Source organism: Corvus kubaryi, unplaced genomic scaffold (genome assembly GCF_017639235.1).
Source record: "Corvus kubaryi isolate FWS band 111438036 unplaced genomic scaffold, C.kubaryi_AGA036_p1.0 37308, whole genome shotgun sequence".
NCBI classification, from domain to species: domain Eukaryota; kingdom Metazoa; phylum Chordata; class Aves; order Passeriformes; family Corvidae; genus Corvus; species Corvus kubaryi.
This window is the reverse complement of record NW_024581096.1, coordinates 638464-664700: the sequence shown is the minus strand read 5'-3', so window position 1 is coordinate 664700 and position 26237 is coordinate 638464. Positions and strand designations below refer to the sequence as shown.

Below are 26237 nucleotides of genomic sequence, written 5' to 3'. Positions count from 1 at the left end.
GATGTCTTGGTGACAGGGAGAAAGTACTGTGGGTTTGGAGTTTACTGGGATGCACAATATCCCATCACTGTAAACAAAATAATAAATGGGAAGGTGGAGAAGCAAAAGAAATACTATGCTTGTTCTCAATGTGTCTGAATCCAGTTTTACTGCATGTTCTAGCTCATTGGAAAGCCCAGGATAAATTCTTTCTTGCTCCCAAAGAAAATGCCAAAGACTTGGTTGAGTCTGTCCTTTATCACAGTACCACTACTCATTCCTTTGCTGGGATCTTGGGTGCTTTCTGCTCAAGGCTGTGAAAAACACAAGCTAATGGCATAAAAGAATGACAGTCCTCTACATTCACTATCTGCACAGGTTTGCAAACAAGGTACGAGGCTTTGGAGGAACACCAGAGCACTATTTCAGACATAACACCCACACGTAGACCAAACAAACTCCCTGTTCCTGCCGCTCCTTCCCTGACTTTAACTCACATTAATTAATGCATGCTTTAAACCTCAAATGAGAAAAGTGGGAACATGTGAAGGAGATACAAAAAAGATCTCCTCTTCTTTGGACCATTTTGTTATTCACAACTCTGCTGCCTTTAAAGCATCCTTGATCCTTTTTGGGCTATGCTATGCTTCTACCAAATACCGCGACGACTCCATGCACAGCACTGCATAATGAGCAAGGAACACTGTAGCAAGAACACGAGTAGTCTTCCTTCTCCTCTCTTCAGGATGTGGCATTGAAGAGGAGGATAAGACTGCAGGTAGGGAGTGCCACAGGCTGGCTGACATAAGCAAAGCCCAGCACTGCAGCATTAGTATTTCTATCACAGAATCACAGAATGGTTTGGGTTGGAGGGAACCTTAAAGCTCATCCTGTTCCACCCCCTGCCATGGGCAGGGACATCTGCCACTATCCCAGGCTGCTCCAAGACCCGTCCAGCCCAGCCTGGAACACTTCAGGGATCCAGGGGCAGCCACAGCTGCTCTGGGCACCCTGTGCCAGGGCCTGCCCACCCTCACAGCCAGGAACTTCTTCCCAAAATCTAACCTAAACTTACAACAAGCAGTCAAAGTACATCGAAGGGATTCAGACACCAGTGTCTTACTTAAATTGTAATCTGTGTAAGAGAAATTATTCACCAAGAAGGGTGACAAAATGTAAACTATTCAAGATGAGAGTGAGCAAAAGCTGATGGATTTGGTGTGTGTAACCCGAGTCACTCCCGGCTCCTTTGAGCTGACTGTGCACCTGCCAACAAGGCTCTTCCTCCATCCCACCTTTGCTTGAGCTGCTTCTCTCGATCCACTCCAGCTGAGGTGGCTGAAGGTCAGGAGCTCACAGACCCAGTTTTGCTGCTCTGTTCACACACAGCACAGGCAGAAACAAAGCTTTCATGGCATGGTCATCAGCCTGGTGAGATGCTCACCAGGCTGATGACCATGGATGGCATCAGCTCCATTTTCTGAGCTACCACACAATCAATGCAATCCCCACAGAGCAGCAGCCAGGGAAATCAGGGAGAGGGCAGGGCAACATGAAACAGTAGTCCCTCTTTCCTCCTAATACCAGTCACTGTGAGCCACACACTCCCCACCATGGGATTCACAAAGCCTTGGGGCCTGCCTGGTGTCCTGCTCGCATTGTGCCTGGTACCACCTCCTAAGCATGAAGATAAAGCTTGACAACCTTGAGAATGTTGGAGTCACCAGCAAAACTTCCCAGTGAAAGGAGGATTTTCCCCATGGAAATGAATGCTTCAGTGACTAGGAAGAAAACAAGACTGTAGTTCTCAGTTTATTCTTCATCTCTGAAGAAAAGCTTTATACAAGTGCTCTAAGTTGAAAGCATGATTACTATTTTTTGTTCAAAGGGATTTTTGGGTGCTTTACAATAAGAAACTGATATTACATGAGAAACAGTTTAAAGATCAGAGATTCAAAAGTTTGCTAATGCATATTTTCCTGTGTTGATGTTGCAGTGATGTTTATATTACTCTTCAATACGGAGGTGTCAGAAAAGCATTAGTATGTTTTTAACTGTGTGCCAGGCAGACAAGCAAAATAAAATAGCTGGGGTTTTTTCTTGTTCTAGTCAACAATGCCAAAAGTTACTGTTTATTTTTCTCCGCCCCCATGAAAGAATTTATAACCACTGAAGTAAACTCAAGTTAAAAAACTGGTTTTAATCCCAAAACTGACTGACAGCTGCTGTGTAAAAGCAAACCTAACTTGTTTGGGTTCTCAGAAGTGTTCACATTTGAAAAATTTAGTTTCCTGGAATAATTTGAGGGGTGGTTTTTGGTGTTGTTTTTTTTTTTTTTGTCCCTTTCCCTATAATGCTACAAAAATAATCTAAAGAATGTAATCCTGTATAATTTTCACACTTGTAAGACAACTGGGGAAAGGTGGAAAGCACATCCCCTTTTCAAACAGCCTGAAGAGTAACATGTAAATATGGTGTTGGTTACAGCGTGAGTGAACTCCCCTTGGGAGTGCCAGGTAGAGGTTTTGAGTGCCACTGCTGCTAGGCCTGGCAACACTCAAGCAGATAAAACACTCAGCTGTAACTAAGACCTTGTGTGCAAAGGGACTCATCTTACACCACACCAAAGAAACCCAAATCTTTACAAATCCATGCAAACACTTAGATGAATGGGTAACTGTAAGAAGAATTCTTGTTGGTTTGGTTTTTTTTAAATATAAAAATACTAAAGCAAACTTTGATAAATAAATAATATGCTTGATAAATTACTCACGCACACTGCCAGCCTATGCCAACATTTCAAACACCTTGAGTTCAGCAATATGAAGCTCCGTGGATCACAAGTTTCAAGTCAAACTACATTGCTAAGGACCACAGTAGAATTTATTTCTTTTTCCCTAAAGTCTCTAAGTTAACTGATTTCTTCCATTTTACATGACGGATGCTTCTGAAAATGAAGTGTTGTTAGTATTCAATCCAACTCATCAGCTGTATTTGCATTACACATGGCTACAAACAAGGCTCTCTAAAGACTGCTGAAATCCACTTTTAACCATGGAACAACAGGAGTCATCGCATTTCAAAAACTTTTGAACACCTAAGTGTTCAAAAGTCATGCAGATGTGGCACTCAGGGACATGAGTTAGTGGTGGCCTTGGCCACCTTGGGGAAACAGTTGTACTCGTCATTTTAGAGGGCTTTTCCAACCTAAACGATTATGTGATTCCATGACTTTGAATCCACAGATGGTAAAGTGAATTTACTTTGGCCGTTCGCTTTTTCAGTGTTAAAGCAACCAGGCACATAAGCAAATTTTTTTGTTAACATGCTATGTATTATAACTAGCTACTGAACCCTACTTCCTACTAAAGTCATATTTCTGTGGATTATCATATTAATGCTTAAAAGTGAGGGTGGTATTTATTTCTGAACTAAACCCCCAAAGCTTTTGTTCCCTTCTGGGATGATGCAGGTATTTTTCTTCCTGTAAGGTTTCAAACTACAAAGTCAGGAGTTCCCATACAATGCATTATGTCAGCAAGTATCTAACTTCAAGCACTGTAATAATCACAGTTTTTCCATAGTATTTTTCACATACTTTAGATCTTGCCTACACGCAAGTTTGCACCATTTAATTAAACAGATTTAAATGATAGAAACTCCTGCTTGGACATACTTATTATAAAGTGGTGTCATTCAGTTTAGTTTCAACTCATTCTCACCAATTTAAGTAGCCAGGCTTACATTAATAGAAAAGCACCTGCATAAGGGTTTGCCCTGGCTCAGACAGACAGACAGGTTTATAATCCCACTGTAAGATTAGCCAGAGTCAGCTGAGTGCAGACATGTCTTCAACTGCTCACAGTTTCACAATGATAAGTTATTTTCTGACCACAAAGCCCATCAAAACTTTCAAGATCATTTTTTCCCCCTGGAATTTTGATTACCCCAAATAATATTTCTCAAGGGATGTGGAGTATATTCTTCTCTACTCGAGGTCTCTGAGAAGCCGACCTCTAAAACAAATGCCTTCAAAAGAAACATGAGTTATTGTCCATCACTCACAGGTCAGCTCACGGAAGCAGGGAAGTCTGACACCTTAATTGAGGGTATAAATTGTCAGAAAGAAATATACAATCCATAAATACTCTTATTCTTAGCATATGGTCAGTGTTCTGGAAAGGCCCAAAAAGCACTTTGTTTAAAAGTTTCTTACACTTCTGTCACTAATCTGATCTTCTTCAGGTTAAGGGTTAACAGCAGCTGAGGGTCAGCAAAAGGAAGTCTGTGTTATAGACGCCTGCCTAGTGTCAGACCGAGGGATGTATAAGACACAATCAGCTTCCACTGTAATAAGAACTTTGACCTTTGAGCCAGAAAAAAAAAAAAAAAAATCAGGAAGAACTGGATGAATTTATTTTTTAAGGAAGTTTTCTGTCTCTCTTGCTTAGTGCTGTGCCCTGGAGCTCTGTAAATGAGTTGCTGCTCTCTGAAACTCCTCTGTCCCTACTTTTTTACAGTGTCACACAGAGTTAATTTGTGAACTATTCCACCAAAAACCCCACAGCAGCGAAAGTGTTAGAGCAGTAAAACAAACACAAGAAAGCTGTACACAGCTTTTAAAGCAATTACAGATCTGCCCCAAGGTTTAATTTGGATTATTAAAGACCACTGGTCTGGATCCTGAATCCAGCATCTTGCTGTGGCCAAATAACAACCACTCAGGACTAAGGACAGTAGCACAGTGGAGGGAAAAAAAAAAAAAATCATAATCAGGAGCAATTCTAATAGAAATGGGGCAATGGACAGTTTCTTTGGATCAACAGGGTGCATATATATGGAACACTACCAGTTTCCTTTGCCACCTGGGTGCTGTGCAGGGCTGCCCACGTCCTGTCCCTCTGCATGGTGCGATGGCACCACTGACTGCTCAACAGATGATGTCTCCTCTCTGGGAGGAGCATCTGCAGAAGCAGGAAAATTCTTCCAAAGAGAGCTCAGTACCCAAGCCAAGAGATTGTTTAGGCTCCTTTGGTTTTGGGGACTTTACAGCACTTTCTTTTATGGCCATTCCTCTTCTCTGATTTGCCATGAGCACAACTCCGATGGGGAGTGGTTGAGGGAGCTGGGAAAGGGGCTCAGGCTGGAGCAAAGGAGGCTCAGGGGGGACCCTGTGGCTCTGCACAAGTCCCTGACAGGAGGGGGCAGCCGGGGGGGTCGGGCTCTGCTGGCAGGGAACAGGGACAGGAGGAGAGGGAACAGCCTCAGGCTGGGCCAGGGGAGGGTCAGTTTGGACATTAGGGAAAATTTCTTTACATAAAGGTCTGTCAATTCCTGGCATAGGTTGCCAAAGGGCAGTGGTGGAGTCCCCACCCCTGAAGGAATTTAAAAGCCACATGGACGTGGCACCTGGGGACAATGGGTCAGTGGTGGCCTGGGAAGGGCTGGGGAATGGTGGGACTTGGTGATCTTGGATGACTTTTCCAACCTAAATGATTCTGTGGTTCTAACAAAGCACCTGTGCTTGACATCCGGTGTTGAATTCACTGCCACTGCAGTCAACAATCATGTTAATATCATGACATTTTTTGTAGCTGAAACTCTGGTGCTGGTGCTTCTACCCCAGGGTGATGTGCCAGGGATACAAAGTTGCTCTGGTCCACCTCCCAGGCAGTATCTGTCATCACCATGATGACAATTTACTCCTCCCCTGTGTCCTGGTGCCTCAGTGATTAGCAGCTTTTTCCAGTGAAACAAATGGAAGCTGATGGAGTTGGATGTATATCGTTAATAGGAGGGGGAACCTATGAGAAGTGCTTTTAACACCCAAAGTGAAACTTGTTCTGTCAAGAGACTGAAGGCTTTTACCTCTGCTCCTTTTACATATTCTGTGAAATTTTAATGCCCATCGAACTCAAATGCACTTCAATAAATATTAAATTTTGTACCATACCAAAAAGGTGAGAGCTGATGGCATAATGGCACGTCTGCATAGCACACAAAGAACATCTGACCGAGTGCACACTGATGACAAAATACTCATTGACATGGGGAGAAAACGAGTAGGAGAAAAACACAAGCAGCTCAGAAAATGCTCATGAAAAACAAATCTCCATCTTAAGTGGCTTAGGTAATGGGAACTTTTCTTTTATAAAGCATTAAACATGGCCTCCCAAGAGTGATCATTCCATGAAACCTAATGTCAGCTTCCAGTCACTAGCTGGCATTTGAAACAAGTTTTCCCACTTATTGCAGAAGCGTGGTTAACTGCTGGCTAACTCCCCTTGAAATCCTGAGATAAGTCACAGGCTCCAGACACGGTACCGCTTCTCTCACTCTCCTAATCCTGAAAGTACAGATAGTTCACCAAAGGGAAGAAAGGCAGACTGAGAACTTTAAAAAAAAATAAAGAAAAAGAAAGAATGAGGCCAATTTTCACCTATCACTATGATCTCTAAATTGCCTTTAATAAGCTTCTGCAATATAGCAGGGAGCCTGGATTGTGGGCTGCTCATCTGCGAAGGAGACAGCTCTATCTCCACGCCATGGCTTCTGCCTCCATTCCGGGCATATTAACTTCATTTATCTCCTCCCACAGACTGAGGGAGAAATAACCAGCTCTTGATTTCAGCACCTGCCCTTTATCTCTCTGTTTGTGCAGAAGTCTTCTAAAAGGCTAATTGCTCAGCTTGGACTTTCTTGGCCTTACACAGTACACAGCTAAAAGCATATGCTTAAAATAACGCTAATTATATTGTTTGTCTCCAGTCAGACTGCTCCAGGACTGGAAGGAAAATCTGAGTTAGATCTCCCATTTCCCAATAATTATTTGCTAAGAAAATGCAGGATATCTTTCCTAACACAGACACACACACACACACATATATATATATTTATCCATGACCTACTGTTACTACACATGCTCACTTTGCATCTCGTGCTGCTTCCCACTGTGGAAGGAAGCAGGAGCACCAGGGTGTGCTCCCAAACTTATAAGCTCCATTATGCAGATGAAGATCGTGGCTTTAAGTGCTGTTATTTTTAGTTGATGTTGATTCATGTTTGAACTATGGGCTAAGCAACAGACTCAGGACCTGAATACATGTAGCGCCTCTTGAATGCTCACTTCCTTGACAAAGGCCAAGATAAGCAACTTGAAAACATTCAGTTGAAAACATCCGTGCATACATTAGGTACTTACACACCAGAAAAAAACCAACATTGTCTGAGCTGCAGGGAAGTGAGTGAGTAAAAGCTCTGCCTCAGCCCTCATTTTCCAAATCATATCCGTGTTTCAACCGCCTCCCCCAGAGTGCTTCAGCTGAAGATGGTTATTTCTAGGAGGCAGGAATAATATCTCTGCAGGGTCTCCTGTACTTTACAGTACTTCAGTATGCTGTGGCACAAAAGGCAGGAATGGCTTGAAAATTAGCTAACAATTAACTGCAAAGCTGATGTATATATATTCTTGGGATTGAACTCCACAGCTTTGCACACTGGAGTTACATGTAGGTTGTGTCAACACAGATCCAACAGATTCACCATTTCTGCAGACACTGTCCAAGCTGGCTGGGCACAAGCTGACCCCTGTCCTGGGGACAGTTTTGGTCCCCTCACAACAAGAGAGACATTGAGGGGCTGGAGCGTGTCCAGGGAAGGGAACGGAGCTGGGAAGGGCCTGGAGCCCCAGGAGCGGCTGAGGGAGCTGAGAAAGGGGCTCAGGCTGGAGCAAAGGAGGCTCAGGGGGGACCTTGTGGCTCTGCACAAGTCCCTGAAAGGTGCCATCAAAGCCAGTGTGGGTAGGGCTGCTCCCACCCATCCAGACTTGCCCAGAGAGTGTCATAAAAGACATAAGGATTAAAGCTTTCTCCTTTATTTAGCTGCTGAAATGTCTCAGAGTTGCCAGAGTTATTGTGTAACTATATCTTCAGTCTGATCTTAATATGAGTTTGTCGAGCTTTAGAATAGCTTCCCCTGAAAACCTCAGAGACTGAAGTGGGAAGACCTGAGGAACTAGGAGACTCCAGGAGAGAGGCACAAGGACAGAGGGCACGAAGACTCACAAGGCCATTTCTACAGGAGGGAAACATGTGATGCTCCTTGTCACTATCTGTGCAAACGAAGGATGTTATTTGCACGTACAAATTCATGACAATACATGTATTTATCCATATATATCTATACACACACACTTTTGCTCTGGCCAAACTGCTAATCAGCAAAAGTATTAAAAAAGAAAAAAAAAAAAAAGGAAAAAAAGGAAACCAAAGAGAAAAAAAAAAAAAAAAGAAAAAAAAGACAAAACCCAGTAGGTATAAGTGGGCAGTATAGAAGACTTATGTGCCAAGCTGTCTGTATTCACTTTGTAAGTCTGTCCTGAAACTCCAGTGCTCCAGAGGAAAGGGAAGTACTCCAAGAAACACTAAGCACCCTTAAAACTGGAAGCACTCAACCATTTGGTGAGGACTTACAGAACTTGGCACACACCAAAAACTACTGTTTTGTTGCTTCAAGTGGCAATGTAACTATATAATTTTGAATAGTGTACATCATTAATGCAGAAAATTTAAACTTGATGGGATTTCACTCCAGAAACAGCATTTCTGTAAATTGTGGCCTTACATGTCAGGTTTTTTTTAAGCAGTTAATTTATTTGGTGATGGCTCTGTGTCAAGAAGGAATCACTGTAGCCTCAATGTAAGAGCTTTTAATTATCTGCACATAAGTTGTCACAGAAACAGCCAAAGTTTCAGTGTTCCTCTGTATTCACAGCACCACCACTAGAAAGGACAACCTGAAGGGCTGGATTTGGATCCAACACCTCCGCTGGTGTTACTCAGGCTATTCCTGTACTGCGGCTCAGGACTCGGACTCTAGACCAGCCTCTCCCAAAGTAATCCAGTCTGAGTGACTGAAGATGTGCCATCTCAGGGACACAGGGAACTGCGGGAAAGACATTAGTATATGCAGCCAGCTAGAAAATTCCCACTGGGTGTTTTAAAATTACCAGCGTATAAATAAATTACCAGCTGTCGCCAGAGGCCGTATAGACTCAGTGTGCCTTATCAGAGGATATTTTACTAAAGTTATCACAAAAGAAATGGTGCTCTCACTCTCTTATCACAGAGTAGGAACAAAAATAGTTCTTCAGAAAACAGACAGTATTTAAAATACACTTGGCATAACAGAGAAACAAGATTCATCGTGTTTGAAAAACACACACAGCTCCCATTTGCTTACTTACCCACTTACACAGATTTCTTTATTGCAGTATTTAAACATCACACAACCATTAATGGATTTTAGCCTCACAAAACCTGTCAAGTTGGTAAATCCCTCAAGAGATTTGAGACATTCTCAGAAACGAATGGAGGGGACTGCTCAGGATTATAGATAAAGCTCATCATCATGTTGACTAGACCTACAGGTTCTGAACTGATTTTCACTAGGTTGGGTAATTCTCAACTAAAGCCTGCAAAATTTATCTTTATAGCATTTAATATAGACCCAGACAGAGGTGCAGAGCACTAGAGACAGAACAAGAAATTAATCAAAAGAGAGAATTATCAGTGTTTGGTTACAGCATAACTGAACAACAGATGGAGAGAGGAGCCTGCATCTTCAGGATATGATGAAGAAAACCTTAGCTTCAGCAAATTTTAATTCCTCCGCACGCTTCAATTTATTAACTAATCACAAAAACTCACCCAAACACTTAGCAAAAATTAGGAATTTAAATGAAAACATACACATATGGCAATCGACAGTATAATCACTTATCAGTCACTACTGATAGGAGAGATGATTTTTTTAATGTAACAGATATAAAGGGCATATATATGTGTAATTGATTGGAACAGTACACTTTAAGTGATGAGATCTTGAGCACTTACTCTTAGCCTGTCTTTGGGCAAAGCAACAGCCCCTTGCTTGATGATTTCCAGAACTCGTTCCACTGACAGTTCAGCTCCAGCTTGCTCTAATCGGGAGCTGAAAAAGCTGATCACCTGGAATGAAACATCACAGCACATAAATAAATAGAAGAGATCTTTGGATCAATTTATACACAAAGCTGTCATCTTCTTTTTTGGCACTGCTGTATCTGCACTTCTTTATGAATAATCACGTTATTGCCTGTGTCACAGCCAGGGAGACTTTTTTAATGTCAAGTTAGCGCTACTCTCAGCATCCTCCTGCAGTCATTTTTAACAGACAGATAATTTTACAATTTAACACACAGAGCTGAATTAATAAATTTACATTTTCAAGTACTGTGCACTGACATATGCCTATATTTCTCTCTGTCAGTTCTGCCCATCAGGCTTTTGAGTTCTTCCAGTCTTTCTATAATTTGAGCTAGAAATTTACCTTGATTGTGAAGCATTAAAGTAAAATCACTATAGTTTCACTGACTTCTGGACAGAAGGCTTTAAGACAACTATTAAGTATCTCAGTATGAGAGACTACATCATTTCCTGGGGGTTGTGCAGCACTCAAAGCCACAGCAAGTGGATGGTGAGAAGAAAGCCCACAAAGCTCCTCTTCTACCCAGATTATCCACCCCAAGTGCCGCACATACCTTCTACATCCTGCATGCTAGGCCCAAGGACCTGCACACTTCTTCTCATCTTCCAAACATCCCCCTAGTGAATCCAAGATGATTTTCCCCATATTCCCCTCCCCACCCCCTTTTCTGTGACCCAGCTGGTCCTTGTTAGCTAGAACTCAGCTAGGTCAGGCTTTAACTTTTATCCCTCTCCAAGCTCAGTAGGTCACACCAGACATCCCACCGGCAGTTCTCCATGTGGGACATCAGAAAACCTCGATTTCTATAGCTCCTTTCATCCAAAAGAACACACTTTGCAAAGCCCATCCCTTATCCCAGGGAAGCTCCTCAGTCACACAGGGGATCCAGGACTCAGAACAACACAAAAAGGGTCTGGGGAAAAATTTCAACACCTACTTAGAGTTCTCTGGAAGTACCACAAGAGGCACTTGGTAGAACCTGGCTACCCCTGGGCTGGAGGCAAGCACAATGGTGATAGTAGCTTCTGCAAAATCCTGTGAGCTTTGGACACACTCTCTGTGGAAAAATACTGATGTTCACTTGTATCTGAATCACAGTCCCAGTCCATCAAGTAATCTTCGTTAATTCTCCCAAGTAGAAGGGGGGAAAAGTGTATTATACTACAGAATCTCTGCTGAGCTCTCTTTGTTCTGTAGCGAGACACAGCTGGAGCCAGAAACCATTACCCTAATTATGCCTCCCAGCTCAGCTGCTGTTCATAAAACAAAGACAGCTGATGGCTTGATTACTGTGAGATTCAAATTTGTTGTTCCTGTTTGTGACTCCCCCTGCTGAAAGCCCAGCCCTTGTTTCAAGCTGAAAGACTTGCTGGGATCTCTAGAAATTCTTGCACCAAGTGAATGAGATGCAGGCAGACTAAAGTTGCTAAAAGTTGCTTTTTGGGGTTGTTATGGGATTTTCGTGTTTGGTTTATTTGTTTTGGTTTTTTCTAGTTTTGTTTTGTTTCTAACAACAGAAGTATGGAAATCAGTCAAGAGAAAATTCAGGTTTAATCTTCCATGCTGTCCCTATGATTATGTCCATACTTGAGCAGAAAGGGAGAATTTCACTGCCTCTGGCAGATGCTGCAGGTAGGCTTTTACATTCTTAGAGATAAGGGCCTGGTGGAGCACTGTGATCTCTGATCCTCAAAAAAAATAGGAGTAGGAAAATGTGCTGAGCTCATAAGCAAAGGAGCTGGAGAGAGGGACCAGAAATAACAGAGTAAAACAGCAAGAAACAGCTTGTGCAAAGAGCGTGAGGACCTCAGAGTGAGGCTGACATGGTTTTGGCACAGAGTTTGGGACAAATTGCTGGTGAAGGATACACAGCTCACAGAGGAACGAGCAAGTTGCCCGCAAACTTTGAAAGAAAAAAAACATCTTCCTGCATTTCAACACTCCTCTGTTGTCAGTAATCACTGGTGAAACCCATCCTCGCCCAGGGCAGGCTCCTGCAAAGAATCCATCCCAGTGGCACTGCCTTGTTAGCTCAAGTTCTGCTAAACCACAACAAAAGCAAAACTTAATATTTAGCTTTTAATCAAAAGGATAAAATACTATCATAATGCAAATGTGTAAAAAAACTGAATGAAGCTCACAAATACTCCCTGAATTCTGATGTTTCCTATTTTGGGAAGTCAAACCCTTCAATCTTAACATGTTTTTAAAAGACTTATGTTTTTGTGGCAAAGGTACTAATCTTCTTTGGGTTATATTTCAAAAGAACAAAAGTAAGACAGGCTTCCAGTATTTTCAGGCTATGTCAGCATTTTAGAGAACTCTGAATGGCTATTTTTGATATGTAGTTGATGACTAAAATTAAAAATATCTACTTTAATAATGGTACTTATCTCTAGGTGTTATTTGCCTTCAAACAATATAGAAATGGAGAACTTCTCTTTTGGATCTTGAGAGCACAACAGCCCAATGAGACAGTCAGGTACCCAACATGTACCCCAACAAAGTAAGAAAACAGAAAAGCAAAAAGAAAAAATAAAAGAAGACTAATTATATACAGGACATCCTAAAAAAGGCATTTGCTTGTTAGCTCCAGATCATGAATAAAACCAAAAAGCATCCAGTATTACATTCCCTCATGGCAAGCTCCAACCTCTGTAGCAGAGAGTCTAACACTTTTCTTGCTAATCTAGTCAAACACAAAAATATAACAGCTCAGCATCATATTAAGGAAGAGTAGCCTTTTCCTTTGAAAGAGCTTTAATTATCTTCTACACTTAAATAACAGAGCTGAATTTAAAATAAAAATTAAAATTAACAGATTTCAACTCCTTGTCCAATGGAAAGTAAAATGAACCAGAAAAAATAAACTGGGTGAATAGTATTAAATGAGTTTCAGGTTTTAGTGCATGTTTTAAAACCAACTGAGCATATGACTGGACGAATAGAAAACCCCCAGATCTTAGGGCAAATAAACAAGGCTGAGAGATGGTGTCTTCCTGATACTCTGAAAATTAATTTTCTCACTAATTATTTGGGCAACTGGTCTAAGGAAATAGAAAACAACTGCAAAGACTGCTTAAGAAGAAGAGTAAGAAGAAACTCCACAAGTTGCTGTGAATTATTTTTTTCCTAGTCATGCTGAGCACTGAAAGGCTTCTCCATGAAGGAACATAACCCACTCTAAAGAGCTCTCTCTCCAGTCTGGCTTCCATATTAACAGAGATTAAAAGGCACGTCTAATCCAGGATTAGACAACCCCTCATCAGGAATATCTGATCCCTGTCCAGATAAAACAGTGTATGGAGAGCCTTGCCCTGTGCTGAGTCTAATCCTGGCTGTGCAAGGTACCCAGACGTGTGGTATGACTGGCACAGGGGACCTGGCTTGGCCACCTCCAGCTCAGGCATTGCCAAGGTTTGTATTAAAACACCACTGAAATTTCTAAACAAAAACTCTTTTCTGTAGTGATTTCCAAAACTGCCTTTAATCATAGACTCATGGAATGGTTTGGTTGGGAAGGTTAAAGGTCATCCAGTGCCAGCTCTCTGCCGTGGGCAGGGACACCTTCCACTGTCCCAGGCTGCTCCAAGCCCCATCCAACCTGACCTGGGACACTTCCACGGATGGGGCAGCCACAGCTGCTCTGGGCAACCTGTGCCAGGGCCTCACCACTCCCACAGTGAAGAATTTCTTCCTAGAGATCAATTTTCCGTGAGAAACCTACACTTTCTTTTGTTTTCTAAACAGTAAACTTACAAGGTATTGCCAGAGATTAAAAGTACTACAAGATTAGAATGATTTAGAAACATTTTTCATTTAAAGGCAATATTTTAGGTTTTAGAGATTAAGATTGTGAGGGAACAACCAGAGAGTCTGTTATTTCACCCAACTATTGTTTTCAATTGGGCTGCAAGGCTGAAGTAACAAAGTATTTCCCTTTACAGCATGCCAACAGCAAAGCTATCAAGGGCAAGATGTTTCCTCCACTTGGATTCTGTCAGCAGATGCTGAAGTGCCGTGAGGCCTGCGGCAGCCCAGGCAGTGCTGCTGCCTAAGGAACATGACAGCTCCTCTCCTTCTCCTCCAGCTAAAAATAACAGTACAACACGTTGCTGCCTCCTCTGCCTGCAACTGCAAAGGTCAGCTCTGCAAGACAGAAGAAAAAAATCACTTGGCACAAAATGAATATGTCGTGAACCTGTATTTGTCAATTTTGTTTCCCTTGAAAAATGATTGAAAGAAACACTTTGAGCATTTTATTTCCAGCCACGTTCACCACTGGGAGAGTAATATGGTGTACTGATGGCACAGCAAATGGAGAAGAAAACAAGAAAACAAACCTCTCATTGTAAAGTACCACAAGATTAGCACTTCAACTAAGTAGCTTCCATAGGGAAACATAAATCACAGCTACATTTGGTATCCAGTAGTCATACTGGAGCAAACAGGAGGCAAAGCCAACCCTACTGATTTAAAAAGGGGTGAAACAGCTTTGGGTGATTCAATAGAAAATCAAGAGGGTAATCAGCAGACTTCAAGTACTGTATTTTTCAGAATTGCTTTGAAGTGAGGAGCATGTTCAAGGACACATGAGCTTTTCCAGGTATTCTGCTCTCCACTCCTAGGGTGTAGGAGTGAGGAGAAAAAAACAGGCTAAAAGATCCCCCAAAGCAAACAAACAACAACAAAAAAAAACCCCAACCCAAACCCACCAAAACCCCCAAATCCTTAGAGTATTTAGCCAGGCTTTGGTAATCAGCAGGATCAAGGTTTTTTTAAGGGCATTTTAAGGAAAGCCATAAAAACTTAGTTCTTAAGTCCTGCAGGTCTTACAATAGGGGTTGCTATATGCCAGAGCAAAGACAACTTGATTGATTTTAAGATCTAGCAGGGAAATGTCTCTGGAGAATTAAATTCCTTGTAGGAAATTGCATCAATCGAGTCCTTTGCATCACTAAGCCATTGCTCCCTGATGACCTCCTGATGTCTATTAGACTACTTTGCAAACAAAATTCTAGCAGCTCCTAGTTAGGCCTGTTCCACCACCTGGTATCAGTCGTTCGCTTGTAGGAAATACGAGCAGTGAAAGCCAAGGAGTTCTCACTGTGGCCATGAACCAAATGCATCTTTAGGAATGATAAGCAAAGATTCTCCACCAAATTCCTGACATATCTGGGGTGGCTGAACAAATTATAGACCACCTCTGAAGTGGAGGCATATAGACAGCTCCCAGCTGAAATACTTCTGCACAAGGCCAGAAGAAGAACCATAGCATTCCTCTCTGTTCACCATCCAGAAGAATATCCCATTTTAGCTAAACAAGATGCACTATCTCCTGCTAAAATGGCTTTCTAAAATGAAAAGTCAAGTAATGGGAAACAGAAGGTATTTTGATTTCAGTTTCTTCTGCACAGCATTAATGGTTCCCATATGTTCCAAATCAGCTGGCAATTGTGATTTTTAGATGATTTATAAAAACACAGAGGCAAATAAATAGTTTTCAACAAAAAGTGTTCAATACACTGATGATTCTTACACATTCACCTGTTTTTGCCTCAATGATGAAGCACACAGAGATTATGTACTATCTCCAGAGTAATCTGAATGGTCCAAATCCTGAGGAACAGCCCAGAGTTACTGGCCAGGTCTGTACTGAAGGTAGCCTGGGCAATTCCTGCTCTGGTCTGAGCTCTGGTGGGGCTGCAGAGGCATCCCCACATCTACCTGTGCCTATAGACCTATGCTGGTCTGTCCTCTGCCCCAGCGCCATGATTCCAAACGTCTGCTATCCAAAGGTCTCCAATGCTGAAGTGCCTGAAAACCTATCACAGTGCTTCGTTATTACTAACCTTGGAAAAGTCTTCCCTTATGACCTGCAAACCCACAAGTATGTGAAAGAGATTATTCCATTTCCCTTCACTGCAGCATTTTATTTGAAAAATACCACATCACTTCAGCCTTCCTTTGGCAAATCAGCACCTTCAGCTCTTATTTCTTTCATGGTGCCAGCTGAGCATGAGCCGAGGGGTGCCCAGATGGGCAATGGCCCCTGGGCTGTCCCAGCCAGGGTGTGGCCACAGCCCCAGGGCAGGGCCCGTCCCCTGTGCTGGCACTGCTGAGGCACCTCCAGTGCTGGGGACAGCTCTGGGCCCCTCAGGACAAGAGAGACATGGAGGGGCTGGAGCGTGTCCAGGGCAGGGAACGGAGCTGGGAAGGGGCTGGAGCCCCAGGAGCGGCTGAGGGAGCTGGGAAAGGGGCTCAGGCTGGAGCAAAGGAGGCTCCGGGGGGACCTTGTGGCTCTGCACAAGTCCCTGACAGGAGGGGGCAGCCGGGGGGGTCGGGCTCTGCTGGCAGGGAACAGGGACAGGAGGAGAGGGAACGGCCTCAGGCTGGGCCAGGGGAGGCTCAGGGTGGATATTGGGGAAAATTCCTTCATGGAAAGGCTGTACAGCTGCCCAGGGCAGTGGTGGAGTTCCCATCCCTGGAGGGATTTAAAAGACATTTACTGGGGACTTGGGTTAGTGATGGTCTTGGCAGTGCTGGGGTAATGGCTGGACTCCATGGTCTTGAAAGTCTTTTTCAACTAAATGATTCTGAGATTCTAAACCCAGAGTAATCCAACTAAGATGTCACCAGTGTGAGTAGGCTTAGAGAACACCTCTGGGTTATTCTTTGCTTGCATACACACAGAATTGCAGCAGATACCTTTTTCTATTTGCACTGTCAACCACTCATTATTACATCCCCAGTACATTCTCCAATTAATTCTTCATCAAATTTTTAGCCTTTTCACCTCTTCCATGCTTCCTTTTGGCTGATGAGTACATTATGTGCAACAGAGTAAAAATAATAAGCATTTAAGCTTTATATGTCGTATCTATTTTATACATTCTTGACAAGGCGAACTGGCAACTGTTCTGGTGCCCAAAACTCATTACAGATTTTACATGCTCTGTGTTTTGGTGTGATTTCTGTAGTATGAACCATTATCACACTGTCTCTTAGTATTTCTCTATGAAATACAAATCTGGACTGCAGTTTACAGTCGGAGAATCTTTTATCAATTGGGGGCAGAATTTGCTGGAGCAGGGGGATGTCAGAGTGACAAAGTGCATAACGGGCACCCCCTGCTCACGTGAATCTCTAGAGCTATCTGATGATTTGAATGGCAGAATCCCAGAATGGTTTGGGTTGGAAGGGACCTTTAAAGACCATCTAGTCCAATCCCAATGCACCTTCCACTATCCCAAGTTGCTCCAAGCCCCATCCAACCTGGCCTGGAACACTTCTAAGGATGGGGCAGCCACAGCTGCTCTGGGCACCCTGTGCCAGGGCCTCACCACTCTCACAGCCAGGAACTCCTTCCCAATATCCCATCTATCCCTGCCCTCTGGCAATGGGAAGCCACTGCCCCTTGTCCTGTCACTAAATGCCATTGTCAAAAATTACACTTCTGGTTCCACTGTAGCATGGGTGCAGATAATCCAAACCTACTCTGCTGTTTATGACCAGACAAAGTACCAAGAGAGGGAGTCAGGATGTAGCAGAGCCCCTGCAGACATGGGGAGCTTCAGAAAAGTAGTTTTTCATGACCACTCTTCCATTACCAAAAGTTGCAACATTTACCATTTCCATCTACAGTTTACACAATTTGGGCCACAAAATTCCATTGATCACAACAGCTTGAAACCCAAAATAGCTCTCCAACACACAGGAAATTGGTGGCTCCGTCCTCTTCTGAATAACTAGCCTTGGTCACACGAAAAACCTGGCCAGATCACTATTCTGTCTGAAAGCAGGCCGGGATGGATGTTAAAGTAAGAATGTAAGAGCAAGTCAAGAACAGGGAGATCTTCCCAAAGGTATATCCTCCCAGCTTCCAGCAACATACAGTTTAGAAATTTATTGAGCCAGACCTTTAGGGTTTTTTTCTCTGACTCCTTTTAGAGCACAGCTACATTTCAGACATCCACAGTGTCCCATACAGCTGTGAGGATGGAGCTCCCAGCTCCACCACTGCAGAGAAAATCCTGGTAAGTTCTTGGAGACAGAAACTCATTTTGTTTCTTCTCAGATCTTGCCCACATAGTTCCCAGACAAGCTCCCTGCAATGTGTGCAGTAAAACTAACATGATTTGCCACTGTTTCAAGGGACAGCAAGACCAGTTAGAACATTCTGGCTGCAGCACACAAGACAAAGACTGGTTCTGTATGGTGCTGCCAAAACTGTGTATGAAGTGCAGGACGTGACAGGGTAGACAAGGAGTCAGATGAATCTCATCTTTTATTCAGATCTACAAGCCTGACAGCTCTTACCACTTGCCAGATGGTGACAGGTACATTTAAAAAAAAAAACTAAAAAAATTCTTTTTTTGACATCCTTGCTTCTCTAACAAAGGAGCTATTTAAAAATTCAACATGCTCCCTTGGAAAGCTTTAAATAGTTTCTGAATGTAACTGGCATTATGCTGTAACCCAATATTAAATAGTTTTGGGGAGGAATTGTTTAAATTGTTGAGGAAAACCTACATTTAAGTGTTACAAAGGAAAGGACGTGCTGCTGTCTGTGGGAGGCACAGGGCTGCAAGCAGAAGGATCTGGCCACCACCAGCTATCCTGGATGTGGGCAAGTAACCAGGGAAGGTCCCTATCTCAGTCAGGAATGTAGACAACTGTTATCTTCAGTGCACCATATCCTCTTTACACAACCTGAAGACATATTGTTCTAATCATGCAGACAGTATCATGCTGCCTGTAGTCTGCAGCTGCTGAAAGTTTGGAGAGTTTTGAGCTTCAAGTCCTCCACTCCCCAAACTCTTGCATGACCAGAAACTGTGAAGTGAGAACAGAAGAGGAAGGAATAGGTACAGAGCAGGATTTCAGTTCCACATTTAAAATTACTTTCCTTTATGGGCAATCAGATATCTGTCAATCTTCTGTAATTAAAAGCAAATCAAAACAGAAATTCGGAAGATTATTAGACACATTAATGTGTTATTCACTGCATCCAGAGACTCAGCACCCTGCTCAGCCCTCCCTTCCAGTATTTTGCATCCAGTGATCATAGTGTGGCTTCAAGCATTGCTCAGCTCTGCAAATATTGACTGTAAGACAGAGAAACATTTGTAATGCTTCAGATTTTTCTAGCAGAAGCTCAGGCTCTCCATATGAACATTAAAACTACAATCAGATGCAGAAATAAGTAACAACTGTTTCCCAAAGTCATACTCTGCGGAGAGTCACACTGGTAACAGCTTCTCATCCACAGCTATTTTCTTCTGTTTTCTTCTAAAATGTTTCCTTACACAACCAGAAGGTTGCTATGAAGAGAACACCTGGCAGGTGAAAACAACACACATCCAGATACAGCTAGGGAATAAGGCAGCTGAATGCCTGCTCCTTAGTTATTTAAAAGTAATTCCCTGTAATCATTAATAGGCTGGTGGTAGGAATAAGAGAAAAGAAAAAGGACTGTTTGATGACGCAAATTAGCTTTTGCTCCCCTGAAAGGCAGGTTTCTAACACGGAGCAGTCAAGAGAAGCTGACACTGTCCTCCCTTTGGAGGGTGAAAAAGGTGTCACAGCTTGGGAACCTCTTACCAGAGGCATCTCAAAATCCCTCTGATGGTCCTGAGTTAAAGATGTGGGAAAGGGATGTTAAAGAAATTAGAGGGTTGGAACTAAATGATCTTTGAGGTCCCTTCCAACCCAAAGCACTCTGTGTTTCTATGTTGCCCAGAAGTCATCACAGTGCAGGCCCAGAAAACAGAAAAGAAAAATTCAACATTTTAAAACAAACTGATAAGAGAGTGATGAATATTTCCCACCTCTCAAGAGTAAAAAGAGATCACAAAATGACGTGTAACCATCCTTGAAGTCACGTATCACTCACCAGGTCTATATTTTGCATGATGTCCTGGAAGGAGGGGTGAGTGCGAAACTGCTCGAACAGATCCCGCTTGTAGAGCAGTGCATACACCAGGTTGGGGTTGTGATGGAGGGAGTTGGTCAGGCAGGAGTTGATGATCTCCAGCATCATTCGGATCACTTCCTCGATCACGTTCAGGTCTTGCGCCTTTAAGAAAGGAGTAAAAGGTCAGTGTGTCCTTTTCCACTGTAAAATACTGAGTAATAAAGGCAGTGTACAGGTAATTATTACTAATAAAGCTATTAGCTGGTTAATGTCTCGATGGTGAGCAAATCCATGTGTCTGGAAAGAAATTTGTTTTCTCCAGTAATCACCAAAATTTTAATTGAAATGCATCCTACTAGTACTCAGCCTCACAGTTTGATTCTCCCAACAGGAGCCATGACATAAAGCATTACCATATTGTAATCAGCCAAATTCACTAAAGGTTAAGTGAACACAGTCTTTTCAACCTTTCCCATTCTAAGTAAAAGCACTTCAGCATATAATCAATTTATTACGTTTTCTGTTGAGCCCCTATGCAGGAAGGAGGGATAGTGAATGGAGAGAAAAAATATGAGAGAAATAAAAAGCAGTGGGTGAAAGAGAAAAGCAAAGGCAGGAGAAGGAAAACTGACTGGATCAAACACCATTGCACCTTGAACATCTGCCACTGCTATCAGACTTTTTCTCTTTGACTGTTTTTTTAAATTATTTTCTTGGCATTGAAGAACACTTGTAATAAATGAAAAAAGGAATCTCCTTTTACAGCGCACTAAGCCTTCACACTACGATAAACTTGTAGAGCTTTTCATTTTGTCAGCGCATTTGACAAATCACTCCTGATGATTCTGAAACTCAAACTTCCTAAGCTGAACAAGCTGGCATGCGAACTCCTGCCAGCTGTCTGGATTTCCCTCCTTGAGCTCCACATCACGATATCTCCAATATGGTTATTCAGACTGGAAAGCTGTCTGTCCTACCTTGGAATAGGTAAAAAAGGGCAATTCTTCCTTGTTTGTATCATGAGGGTCTCTCCATCACATCAAAAACTAGACTGTGAGACTTTACAGGTCTGGCAAAATGTGAACCACACCATACCAGCCTGAGTTTTTCTGCTGGGTATGAACAATGAAAATACCAACATTTCCTCTTGCTGACTGCCCACCAAGTTCATTTTCTGAGTTATCACAAGGCACTTAAATTCTTCATAACAAGGCAGTAGTTACAACAGTGTTTTGGTGGGCTGTCATTCAATCTGTGCACAGTTATTTTCTACTATTAAGTAGCACTGTAGGAATTGTCATGTGGCAGATGCATGCTCTCACTGAGGCAGAAGAGAACACAGGAACTTTCATTCTCCTGTTTAGACTCATAAAGAGCAAAATTCTTCGCTACCACTTTGCTTTTGCTGCTTTCAGTGCAAAGAAAGGCGCATTTCTTCCTAAAAGTGTAGATCACAGAATCCCAGAATGGTTTGGGTTGGAGGGAACCTTAAAGCTCATCCAGTGCCACCCCCTGTCATGGGCAGGGACACCTTCCACTGTCCCAGGCTGCTCCAAGCCCTGTCCAGCCTGGCCTTGGACACTGCCAGGGATCCAGGGGCAGCCACAGCTGCTCTGGGCACCCTGGGCCAGGGCCTGCCCACCCTCACAGACAGCAATTCCTTCCCAATATCCCATCCAGCCCTGCCCTCTGGCACTGGGAAGCCATTCCCGGTGTCCTGTCCCTCCAGCCCTTGTCCCAAGTCCCCCTCCTAGATGTGGCCCTGCAGAAGGCAGCACCATTCCCCTAACCTGCTCCTCCATTTCTTTTGTGACACTGAGGACCATGGAGAAGTGAGATCCCATCCTTATTCCCACACTTCAGTCTGGTTATCCCCAACACTTATCTTCTACATGTACAAGGGAGATTTAAGTGGAAGTCTTTGGGAACTCTTGTTTGAAGAGGTATATCTGGTGCATGCATTCCAGTAAAACTCTTTCTTTAGCAATGATACCTGATGTGGAGGACACAGATTTTCTTCTGAATGTATCTCCTATTCTTTAATGACTTTGCCACCGAAATTAGCATTGTAGTAGCTAACAGTGATAGCAGAAACCCCTACAAAGCTGATTACTGTCAATGGGATCACATTCTTCTATGACAGAAATAATCTTTACTTTCAAAACACAGGTGGTTCCTCTGCCTGTAGTTATCTAGTTATTGTGCTATGAAACAGCATCCCAGCTAGGTGTTGTGAAGGGTATGCAATGGAAAATATTAGACAAAAATAGAAATAACTACTTCAGGTGGGATCTGAAGAAAAAATCTGAAGAAAAATTAGACCTGTCTAACTCACCTGTGGAGTGGTGCTTGCCTATCAACTCAGATTTACTTCAGAATATGATGTATTATGGTGTATTTTGAAAAGCTCTGAGCACTGGAACAATTCTTTCCCCAATGCAACAGCATGAGCTGGTGACCAAGACACTATCCTAAAACACAGACTACATGACTTTCACAGAAATATTATGATTCAGATCAAGTGAGGTCTATCCAGTTAGCAGAAAGGTAACAAACCACACAACTACTTTTCAAAAACTAAATATTTTTTAATAAAAGGTGTTCACCTTAAACCCCATGCATCAGCTAATTGAAACAGAAAGTATTGTTAACCATCTTCCAACAGGTTGGAGACACTGCTGTGCTCAGCTTCAAACAATGAAAAGGTTCAGAGGTTATTGCACAGTAATTAAATTTAACATTTTTGAGAGCTGATGGACAGAATCAACTGTCTGTATTTCAGCTACCACATTCCAGGTGAAGAATCTGGGACCTCCATGAAGAAAAGTAGGAGATATAGTGAAGATTTTTACTCACAACTGACTACACAGAAAAGAATTTTTAAGAAGAATGATCTCCATAAAAGACAGAGAAGTGGCACTGAATCCCTGTACTGCACATACATTATCAGGAAAACTGTCTGCTCCTATAATTAGAGATTGAATCATTTCTAAGGGTTTAAAAGTTTTCAAAACAAAGGAAAAAACAAGCACAAATCCAAGGACAGCATTTGGACAAGACAGTGGAGTAATGCTGATAAAATGCCATGTGGTTTTGTTGCTCTGTATAATCAGTATCAAGCTATGGCCCCTCTGCATCCAGACATGGCATCAAGACAGGTATAAATAAATTAACAAAAACATTTTGTTGTTGCAGTTTATCACCCTGTGTATTACTTTCAGAGCAGCTGAACACAGCTGAAACACTGAATGTGTGTGGCCAAGCAAGGACTAACTCATCATCCTCAGCAGCTTTGCAAGACCATTTTTTTTTACTGGATTAGCTGTTATATGAAAAGAAAAGTCAGATATTGATTTGTGAAATGCAGATACATTTCAATCTAATGAACAGTACATTTAAATGAGAGGAGTTAAAAGTTTCCTGTTGCTTACAATTGACAAATTCAGTGTGGCACTCACATACAAAATTATTACAGTATTCCTTTACAAAACACGGCTCAAATAATGCCTCTGCCAACACTGATGTGTACCAGTCCTCCCCCACCTATTTTTTTAGTTTATTGTCATGGAAATAATTACAACCATCATTAAAAAGAAAGGTGGAAGCTAAAAGCTTGGTACCAACTCTGTGAGACTGAAATCATGCCTGCAAAGGGGATTGGAATGTAGGCACAGCACTCATGTTACTGTGGGTAATTCTAGGTAGTCACCTCATGTTACTTCTCAGGAGAGAAATTAAATGTCGTGCTTTTTTGCAAAGATTCTAACTTCTAAGGCAAAACCAGAGATGTTTGGTCATGTTCTAGATGCACAAGGAATAAACAAGGCAGCAACAGCCAAAAGAGAGCCAGGTACATGTCTGGGTAGTCTTTTGTTAAAAGGTAAAAACAAGTAATCATGCCAGAGAAAAGAGAATGGAAATAAGCTAAGAGGATGCGGGGGAAAACACGATGAATGAGAACATTATCTGGGGAAAAACAATTTGAGTTTGATAAACACTATCAAGGAACACACAAAAGTTCAAAGCCAAGGCAAATGATGGGCAGAGCTGGATGTTCCTGGATCTGACCATCCTGGAATATTGTTGCTTTCCTTATTGCAATACAATTAATAATTAGCGTGGTATCCTCCTGGGCAAAGACTTTCACAGAATTCAATGCTTACATCCTGATGTGTAAAACCACTTGAAAAGTATATGGCTTTTAAATATCAAGAGAAGTCAAGCAGCCTAACCACAAACCCCCAGGCATTTGCTTACAGTTCAGTTCCTTACAGTGTATTTACCCATCAAAAAACAAATCACTGTCAGCAGAGGATGCGAAAACTCAGTGTCACCAAAAACCTGTTTAATTTATGGTCCCCATCTTCTGGTTCCCACAATGGAACATTCTGAGTGTTCATCCTTTTAATTCAATTTGACGTTGAATTTATTTTAATTATTGTGAAGATAAAAAAATGATTTTAAAAGTTCTATTATGAATGAATGCAAATCTCCAGCCTCTAAATGTTACCAGTTCTGAGCAGATAAAGGGAGGCATGTCCTTGTGTAATTCAGTTTAAGGTTGCATAACCATCCCTCGTGGTTTGTACTGTCTATTATAAACAGAGACAAAATTATTCAGCTTTCTGCTTTATTTCCTTCAAAGTTAGTTTACATGGAAAATAATAGCTAGTTGAAAAATCAGAATTTTGGTGACTTGTGATGCTATGAAATGGCATCAATAAGCAAAGGTGGACATGAGTCTCTCTTCCATGATGAAATTAGCCCCTTGACTAGCCCAGCCCATCTTTTGACCCTCAGGTCCTGGGTCCAGGCTGGAAGTCAAGCACTGTCCTTTTTCACAGTGGTACCCAGGGTATTGTACAGCACAGATGGTGACAGATTTCTGAATGATTTTTTGCATTTTTGACCACTAACCCAGGAAGATATGCTGCACACTCAGCTACAGCTGGGACAGGGTGCCCAGAGAAGCTGTGGCTGCCCCTGGATCCCTGGAAGTGTCCAAGGCCAGGCTGGATGGGCTTGGAGCCACCTGGAATAGTGGAAAATGTCCCTGCCCACAACAGAGGGTAGAACAAGATGAGCCTTAAGGTCCCTTCCAACCCAAACATTCAGAGATCCCATTCCATGATTCTAAGAAGCACCACTGAACAAACTTCAGTCTCATATCATGTCCACACGACAATTACATACTTCAGACTATGTATTACAGATATGATTATATATTTCTTTATTGCAAGCTGGAATTTACTTAAGTGTAATAATTTGGTTTTCCCCCCTTTTATCTGGGTGTACAGTAAACCTAAACGCAAAGTAACGAATAACTGTACGCCTAAAGAGGTCTACTTTCCAACTTTTTTACAAATTGGAGATCTAACAGAGCAACTTTTCCTTTGTGGCAAGATCCATATGAATGGTGATATGCGTCGTATGACAATGGGTACAGACACCCAGGTCACTGATGTGTACTAAAAAAAGCTGCATTTCTCACTGTGCATTCACATCACAGCAATTTTCCAGCCAAATTATACTTTCAGCTAAATAACTGCTAATTATACAGTCAGCACAATAAGCAGGAAGAAGCTTGTCTGCCTAAAAAAAGCGAAACCTGAGCAGGGATTGGTAAGGGAGTATGCTACAACTGCACAATGTAAATAGGGTAAAAGAAAATAAAAGGAAAAGGCACACTGTGCTGAAGTCTTAATTCAAAGAAACCTGCAAAATAAAGTGGAAATGTCAAACATAATTGCAGAAGAAATACTTGATGGAAATGCAGGCTGCAAAAAAGAACATGTCCAACCACAATTCTGAACTTAACTGTTTATGACAATGAATGGCTTTTAGGGAGTGGGAACTTGCTGTCAGGAATAAAATGCTTTGACATTTGAGTTTTCAAAAGTGCAAGTTGCTTTGTGTCAAACCTTGGTGGCTTTAGCTCACTTTGACCGACACTGCTGGTCCCTCTCCAGTGGAGCCAGGAGCGCACACAGTGTGCAGAAGCTGTGAAGCAGCTACTTAAAACAGCTGGACATGCTGTAATAGTGTCCTTCCCACTAACTCCACAATTCGCAGAAGGAAAACCATCTCCGACTCACCACTCTCCCTGTTAGTTGCGAGTGACCCCTTAAGGACATGTGCTCCCTTTGCCCCTCTTTGAAACTCAGAGAATCCCAGGATGGTTTGGGTGGGAAGGGACCTTCAAGCCCATCTTGTTCCACCCCCTGCCATGGGCAGGGACACCTTCCACTGTCCCAGGCTGCTCCAAGCCCTGTCCAGCCTGGCCTTGGACACTGCCAGGGATCCAGGGGCAGCCACA

At 42.4% G+C, this 26237-nt stretch overlaps 1 protein-coding gene across 10 annotated transcripts in view; it reads right to left on the bottom strand.

The window, feature by feature from the left end:
- Nucleotides 1-26237, bottom strand: part of DYM (dymeclin) — a 208001-nt gene that overhangs the window by 23067 nt on the left and 158697 nt on the right. For all 10 annotated transcript variants that reach the window (XM_042028179.1, XM_042028181.1, XM_042028184.1 and 7 more), the window contains 2 exons: nt 19901-20083; nt 9873-9986 (listed from right to left, as the gene is read on the bottom strand). In XM_042028179.1, the coding sequence (XP_041884113.1) occupies nt 9873-9986; nt 19901-20083 (297 nt within the window). The remainder of the gene's footprint in view (nt 1-9872; nt 9987-19900; nt 20084-26237) is intronic.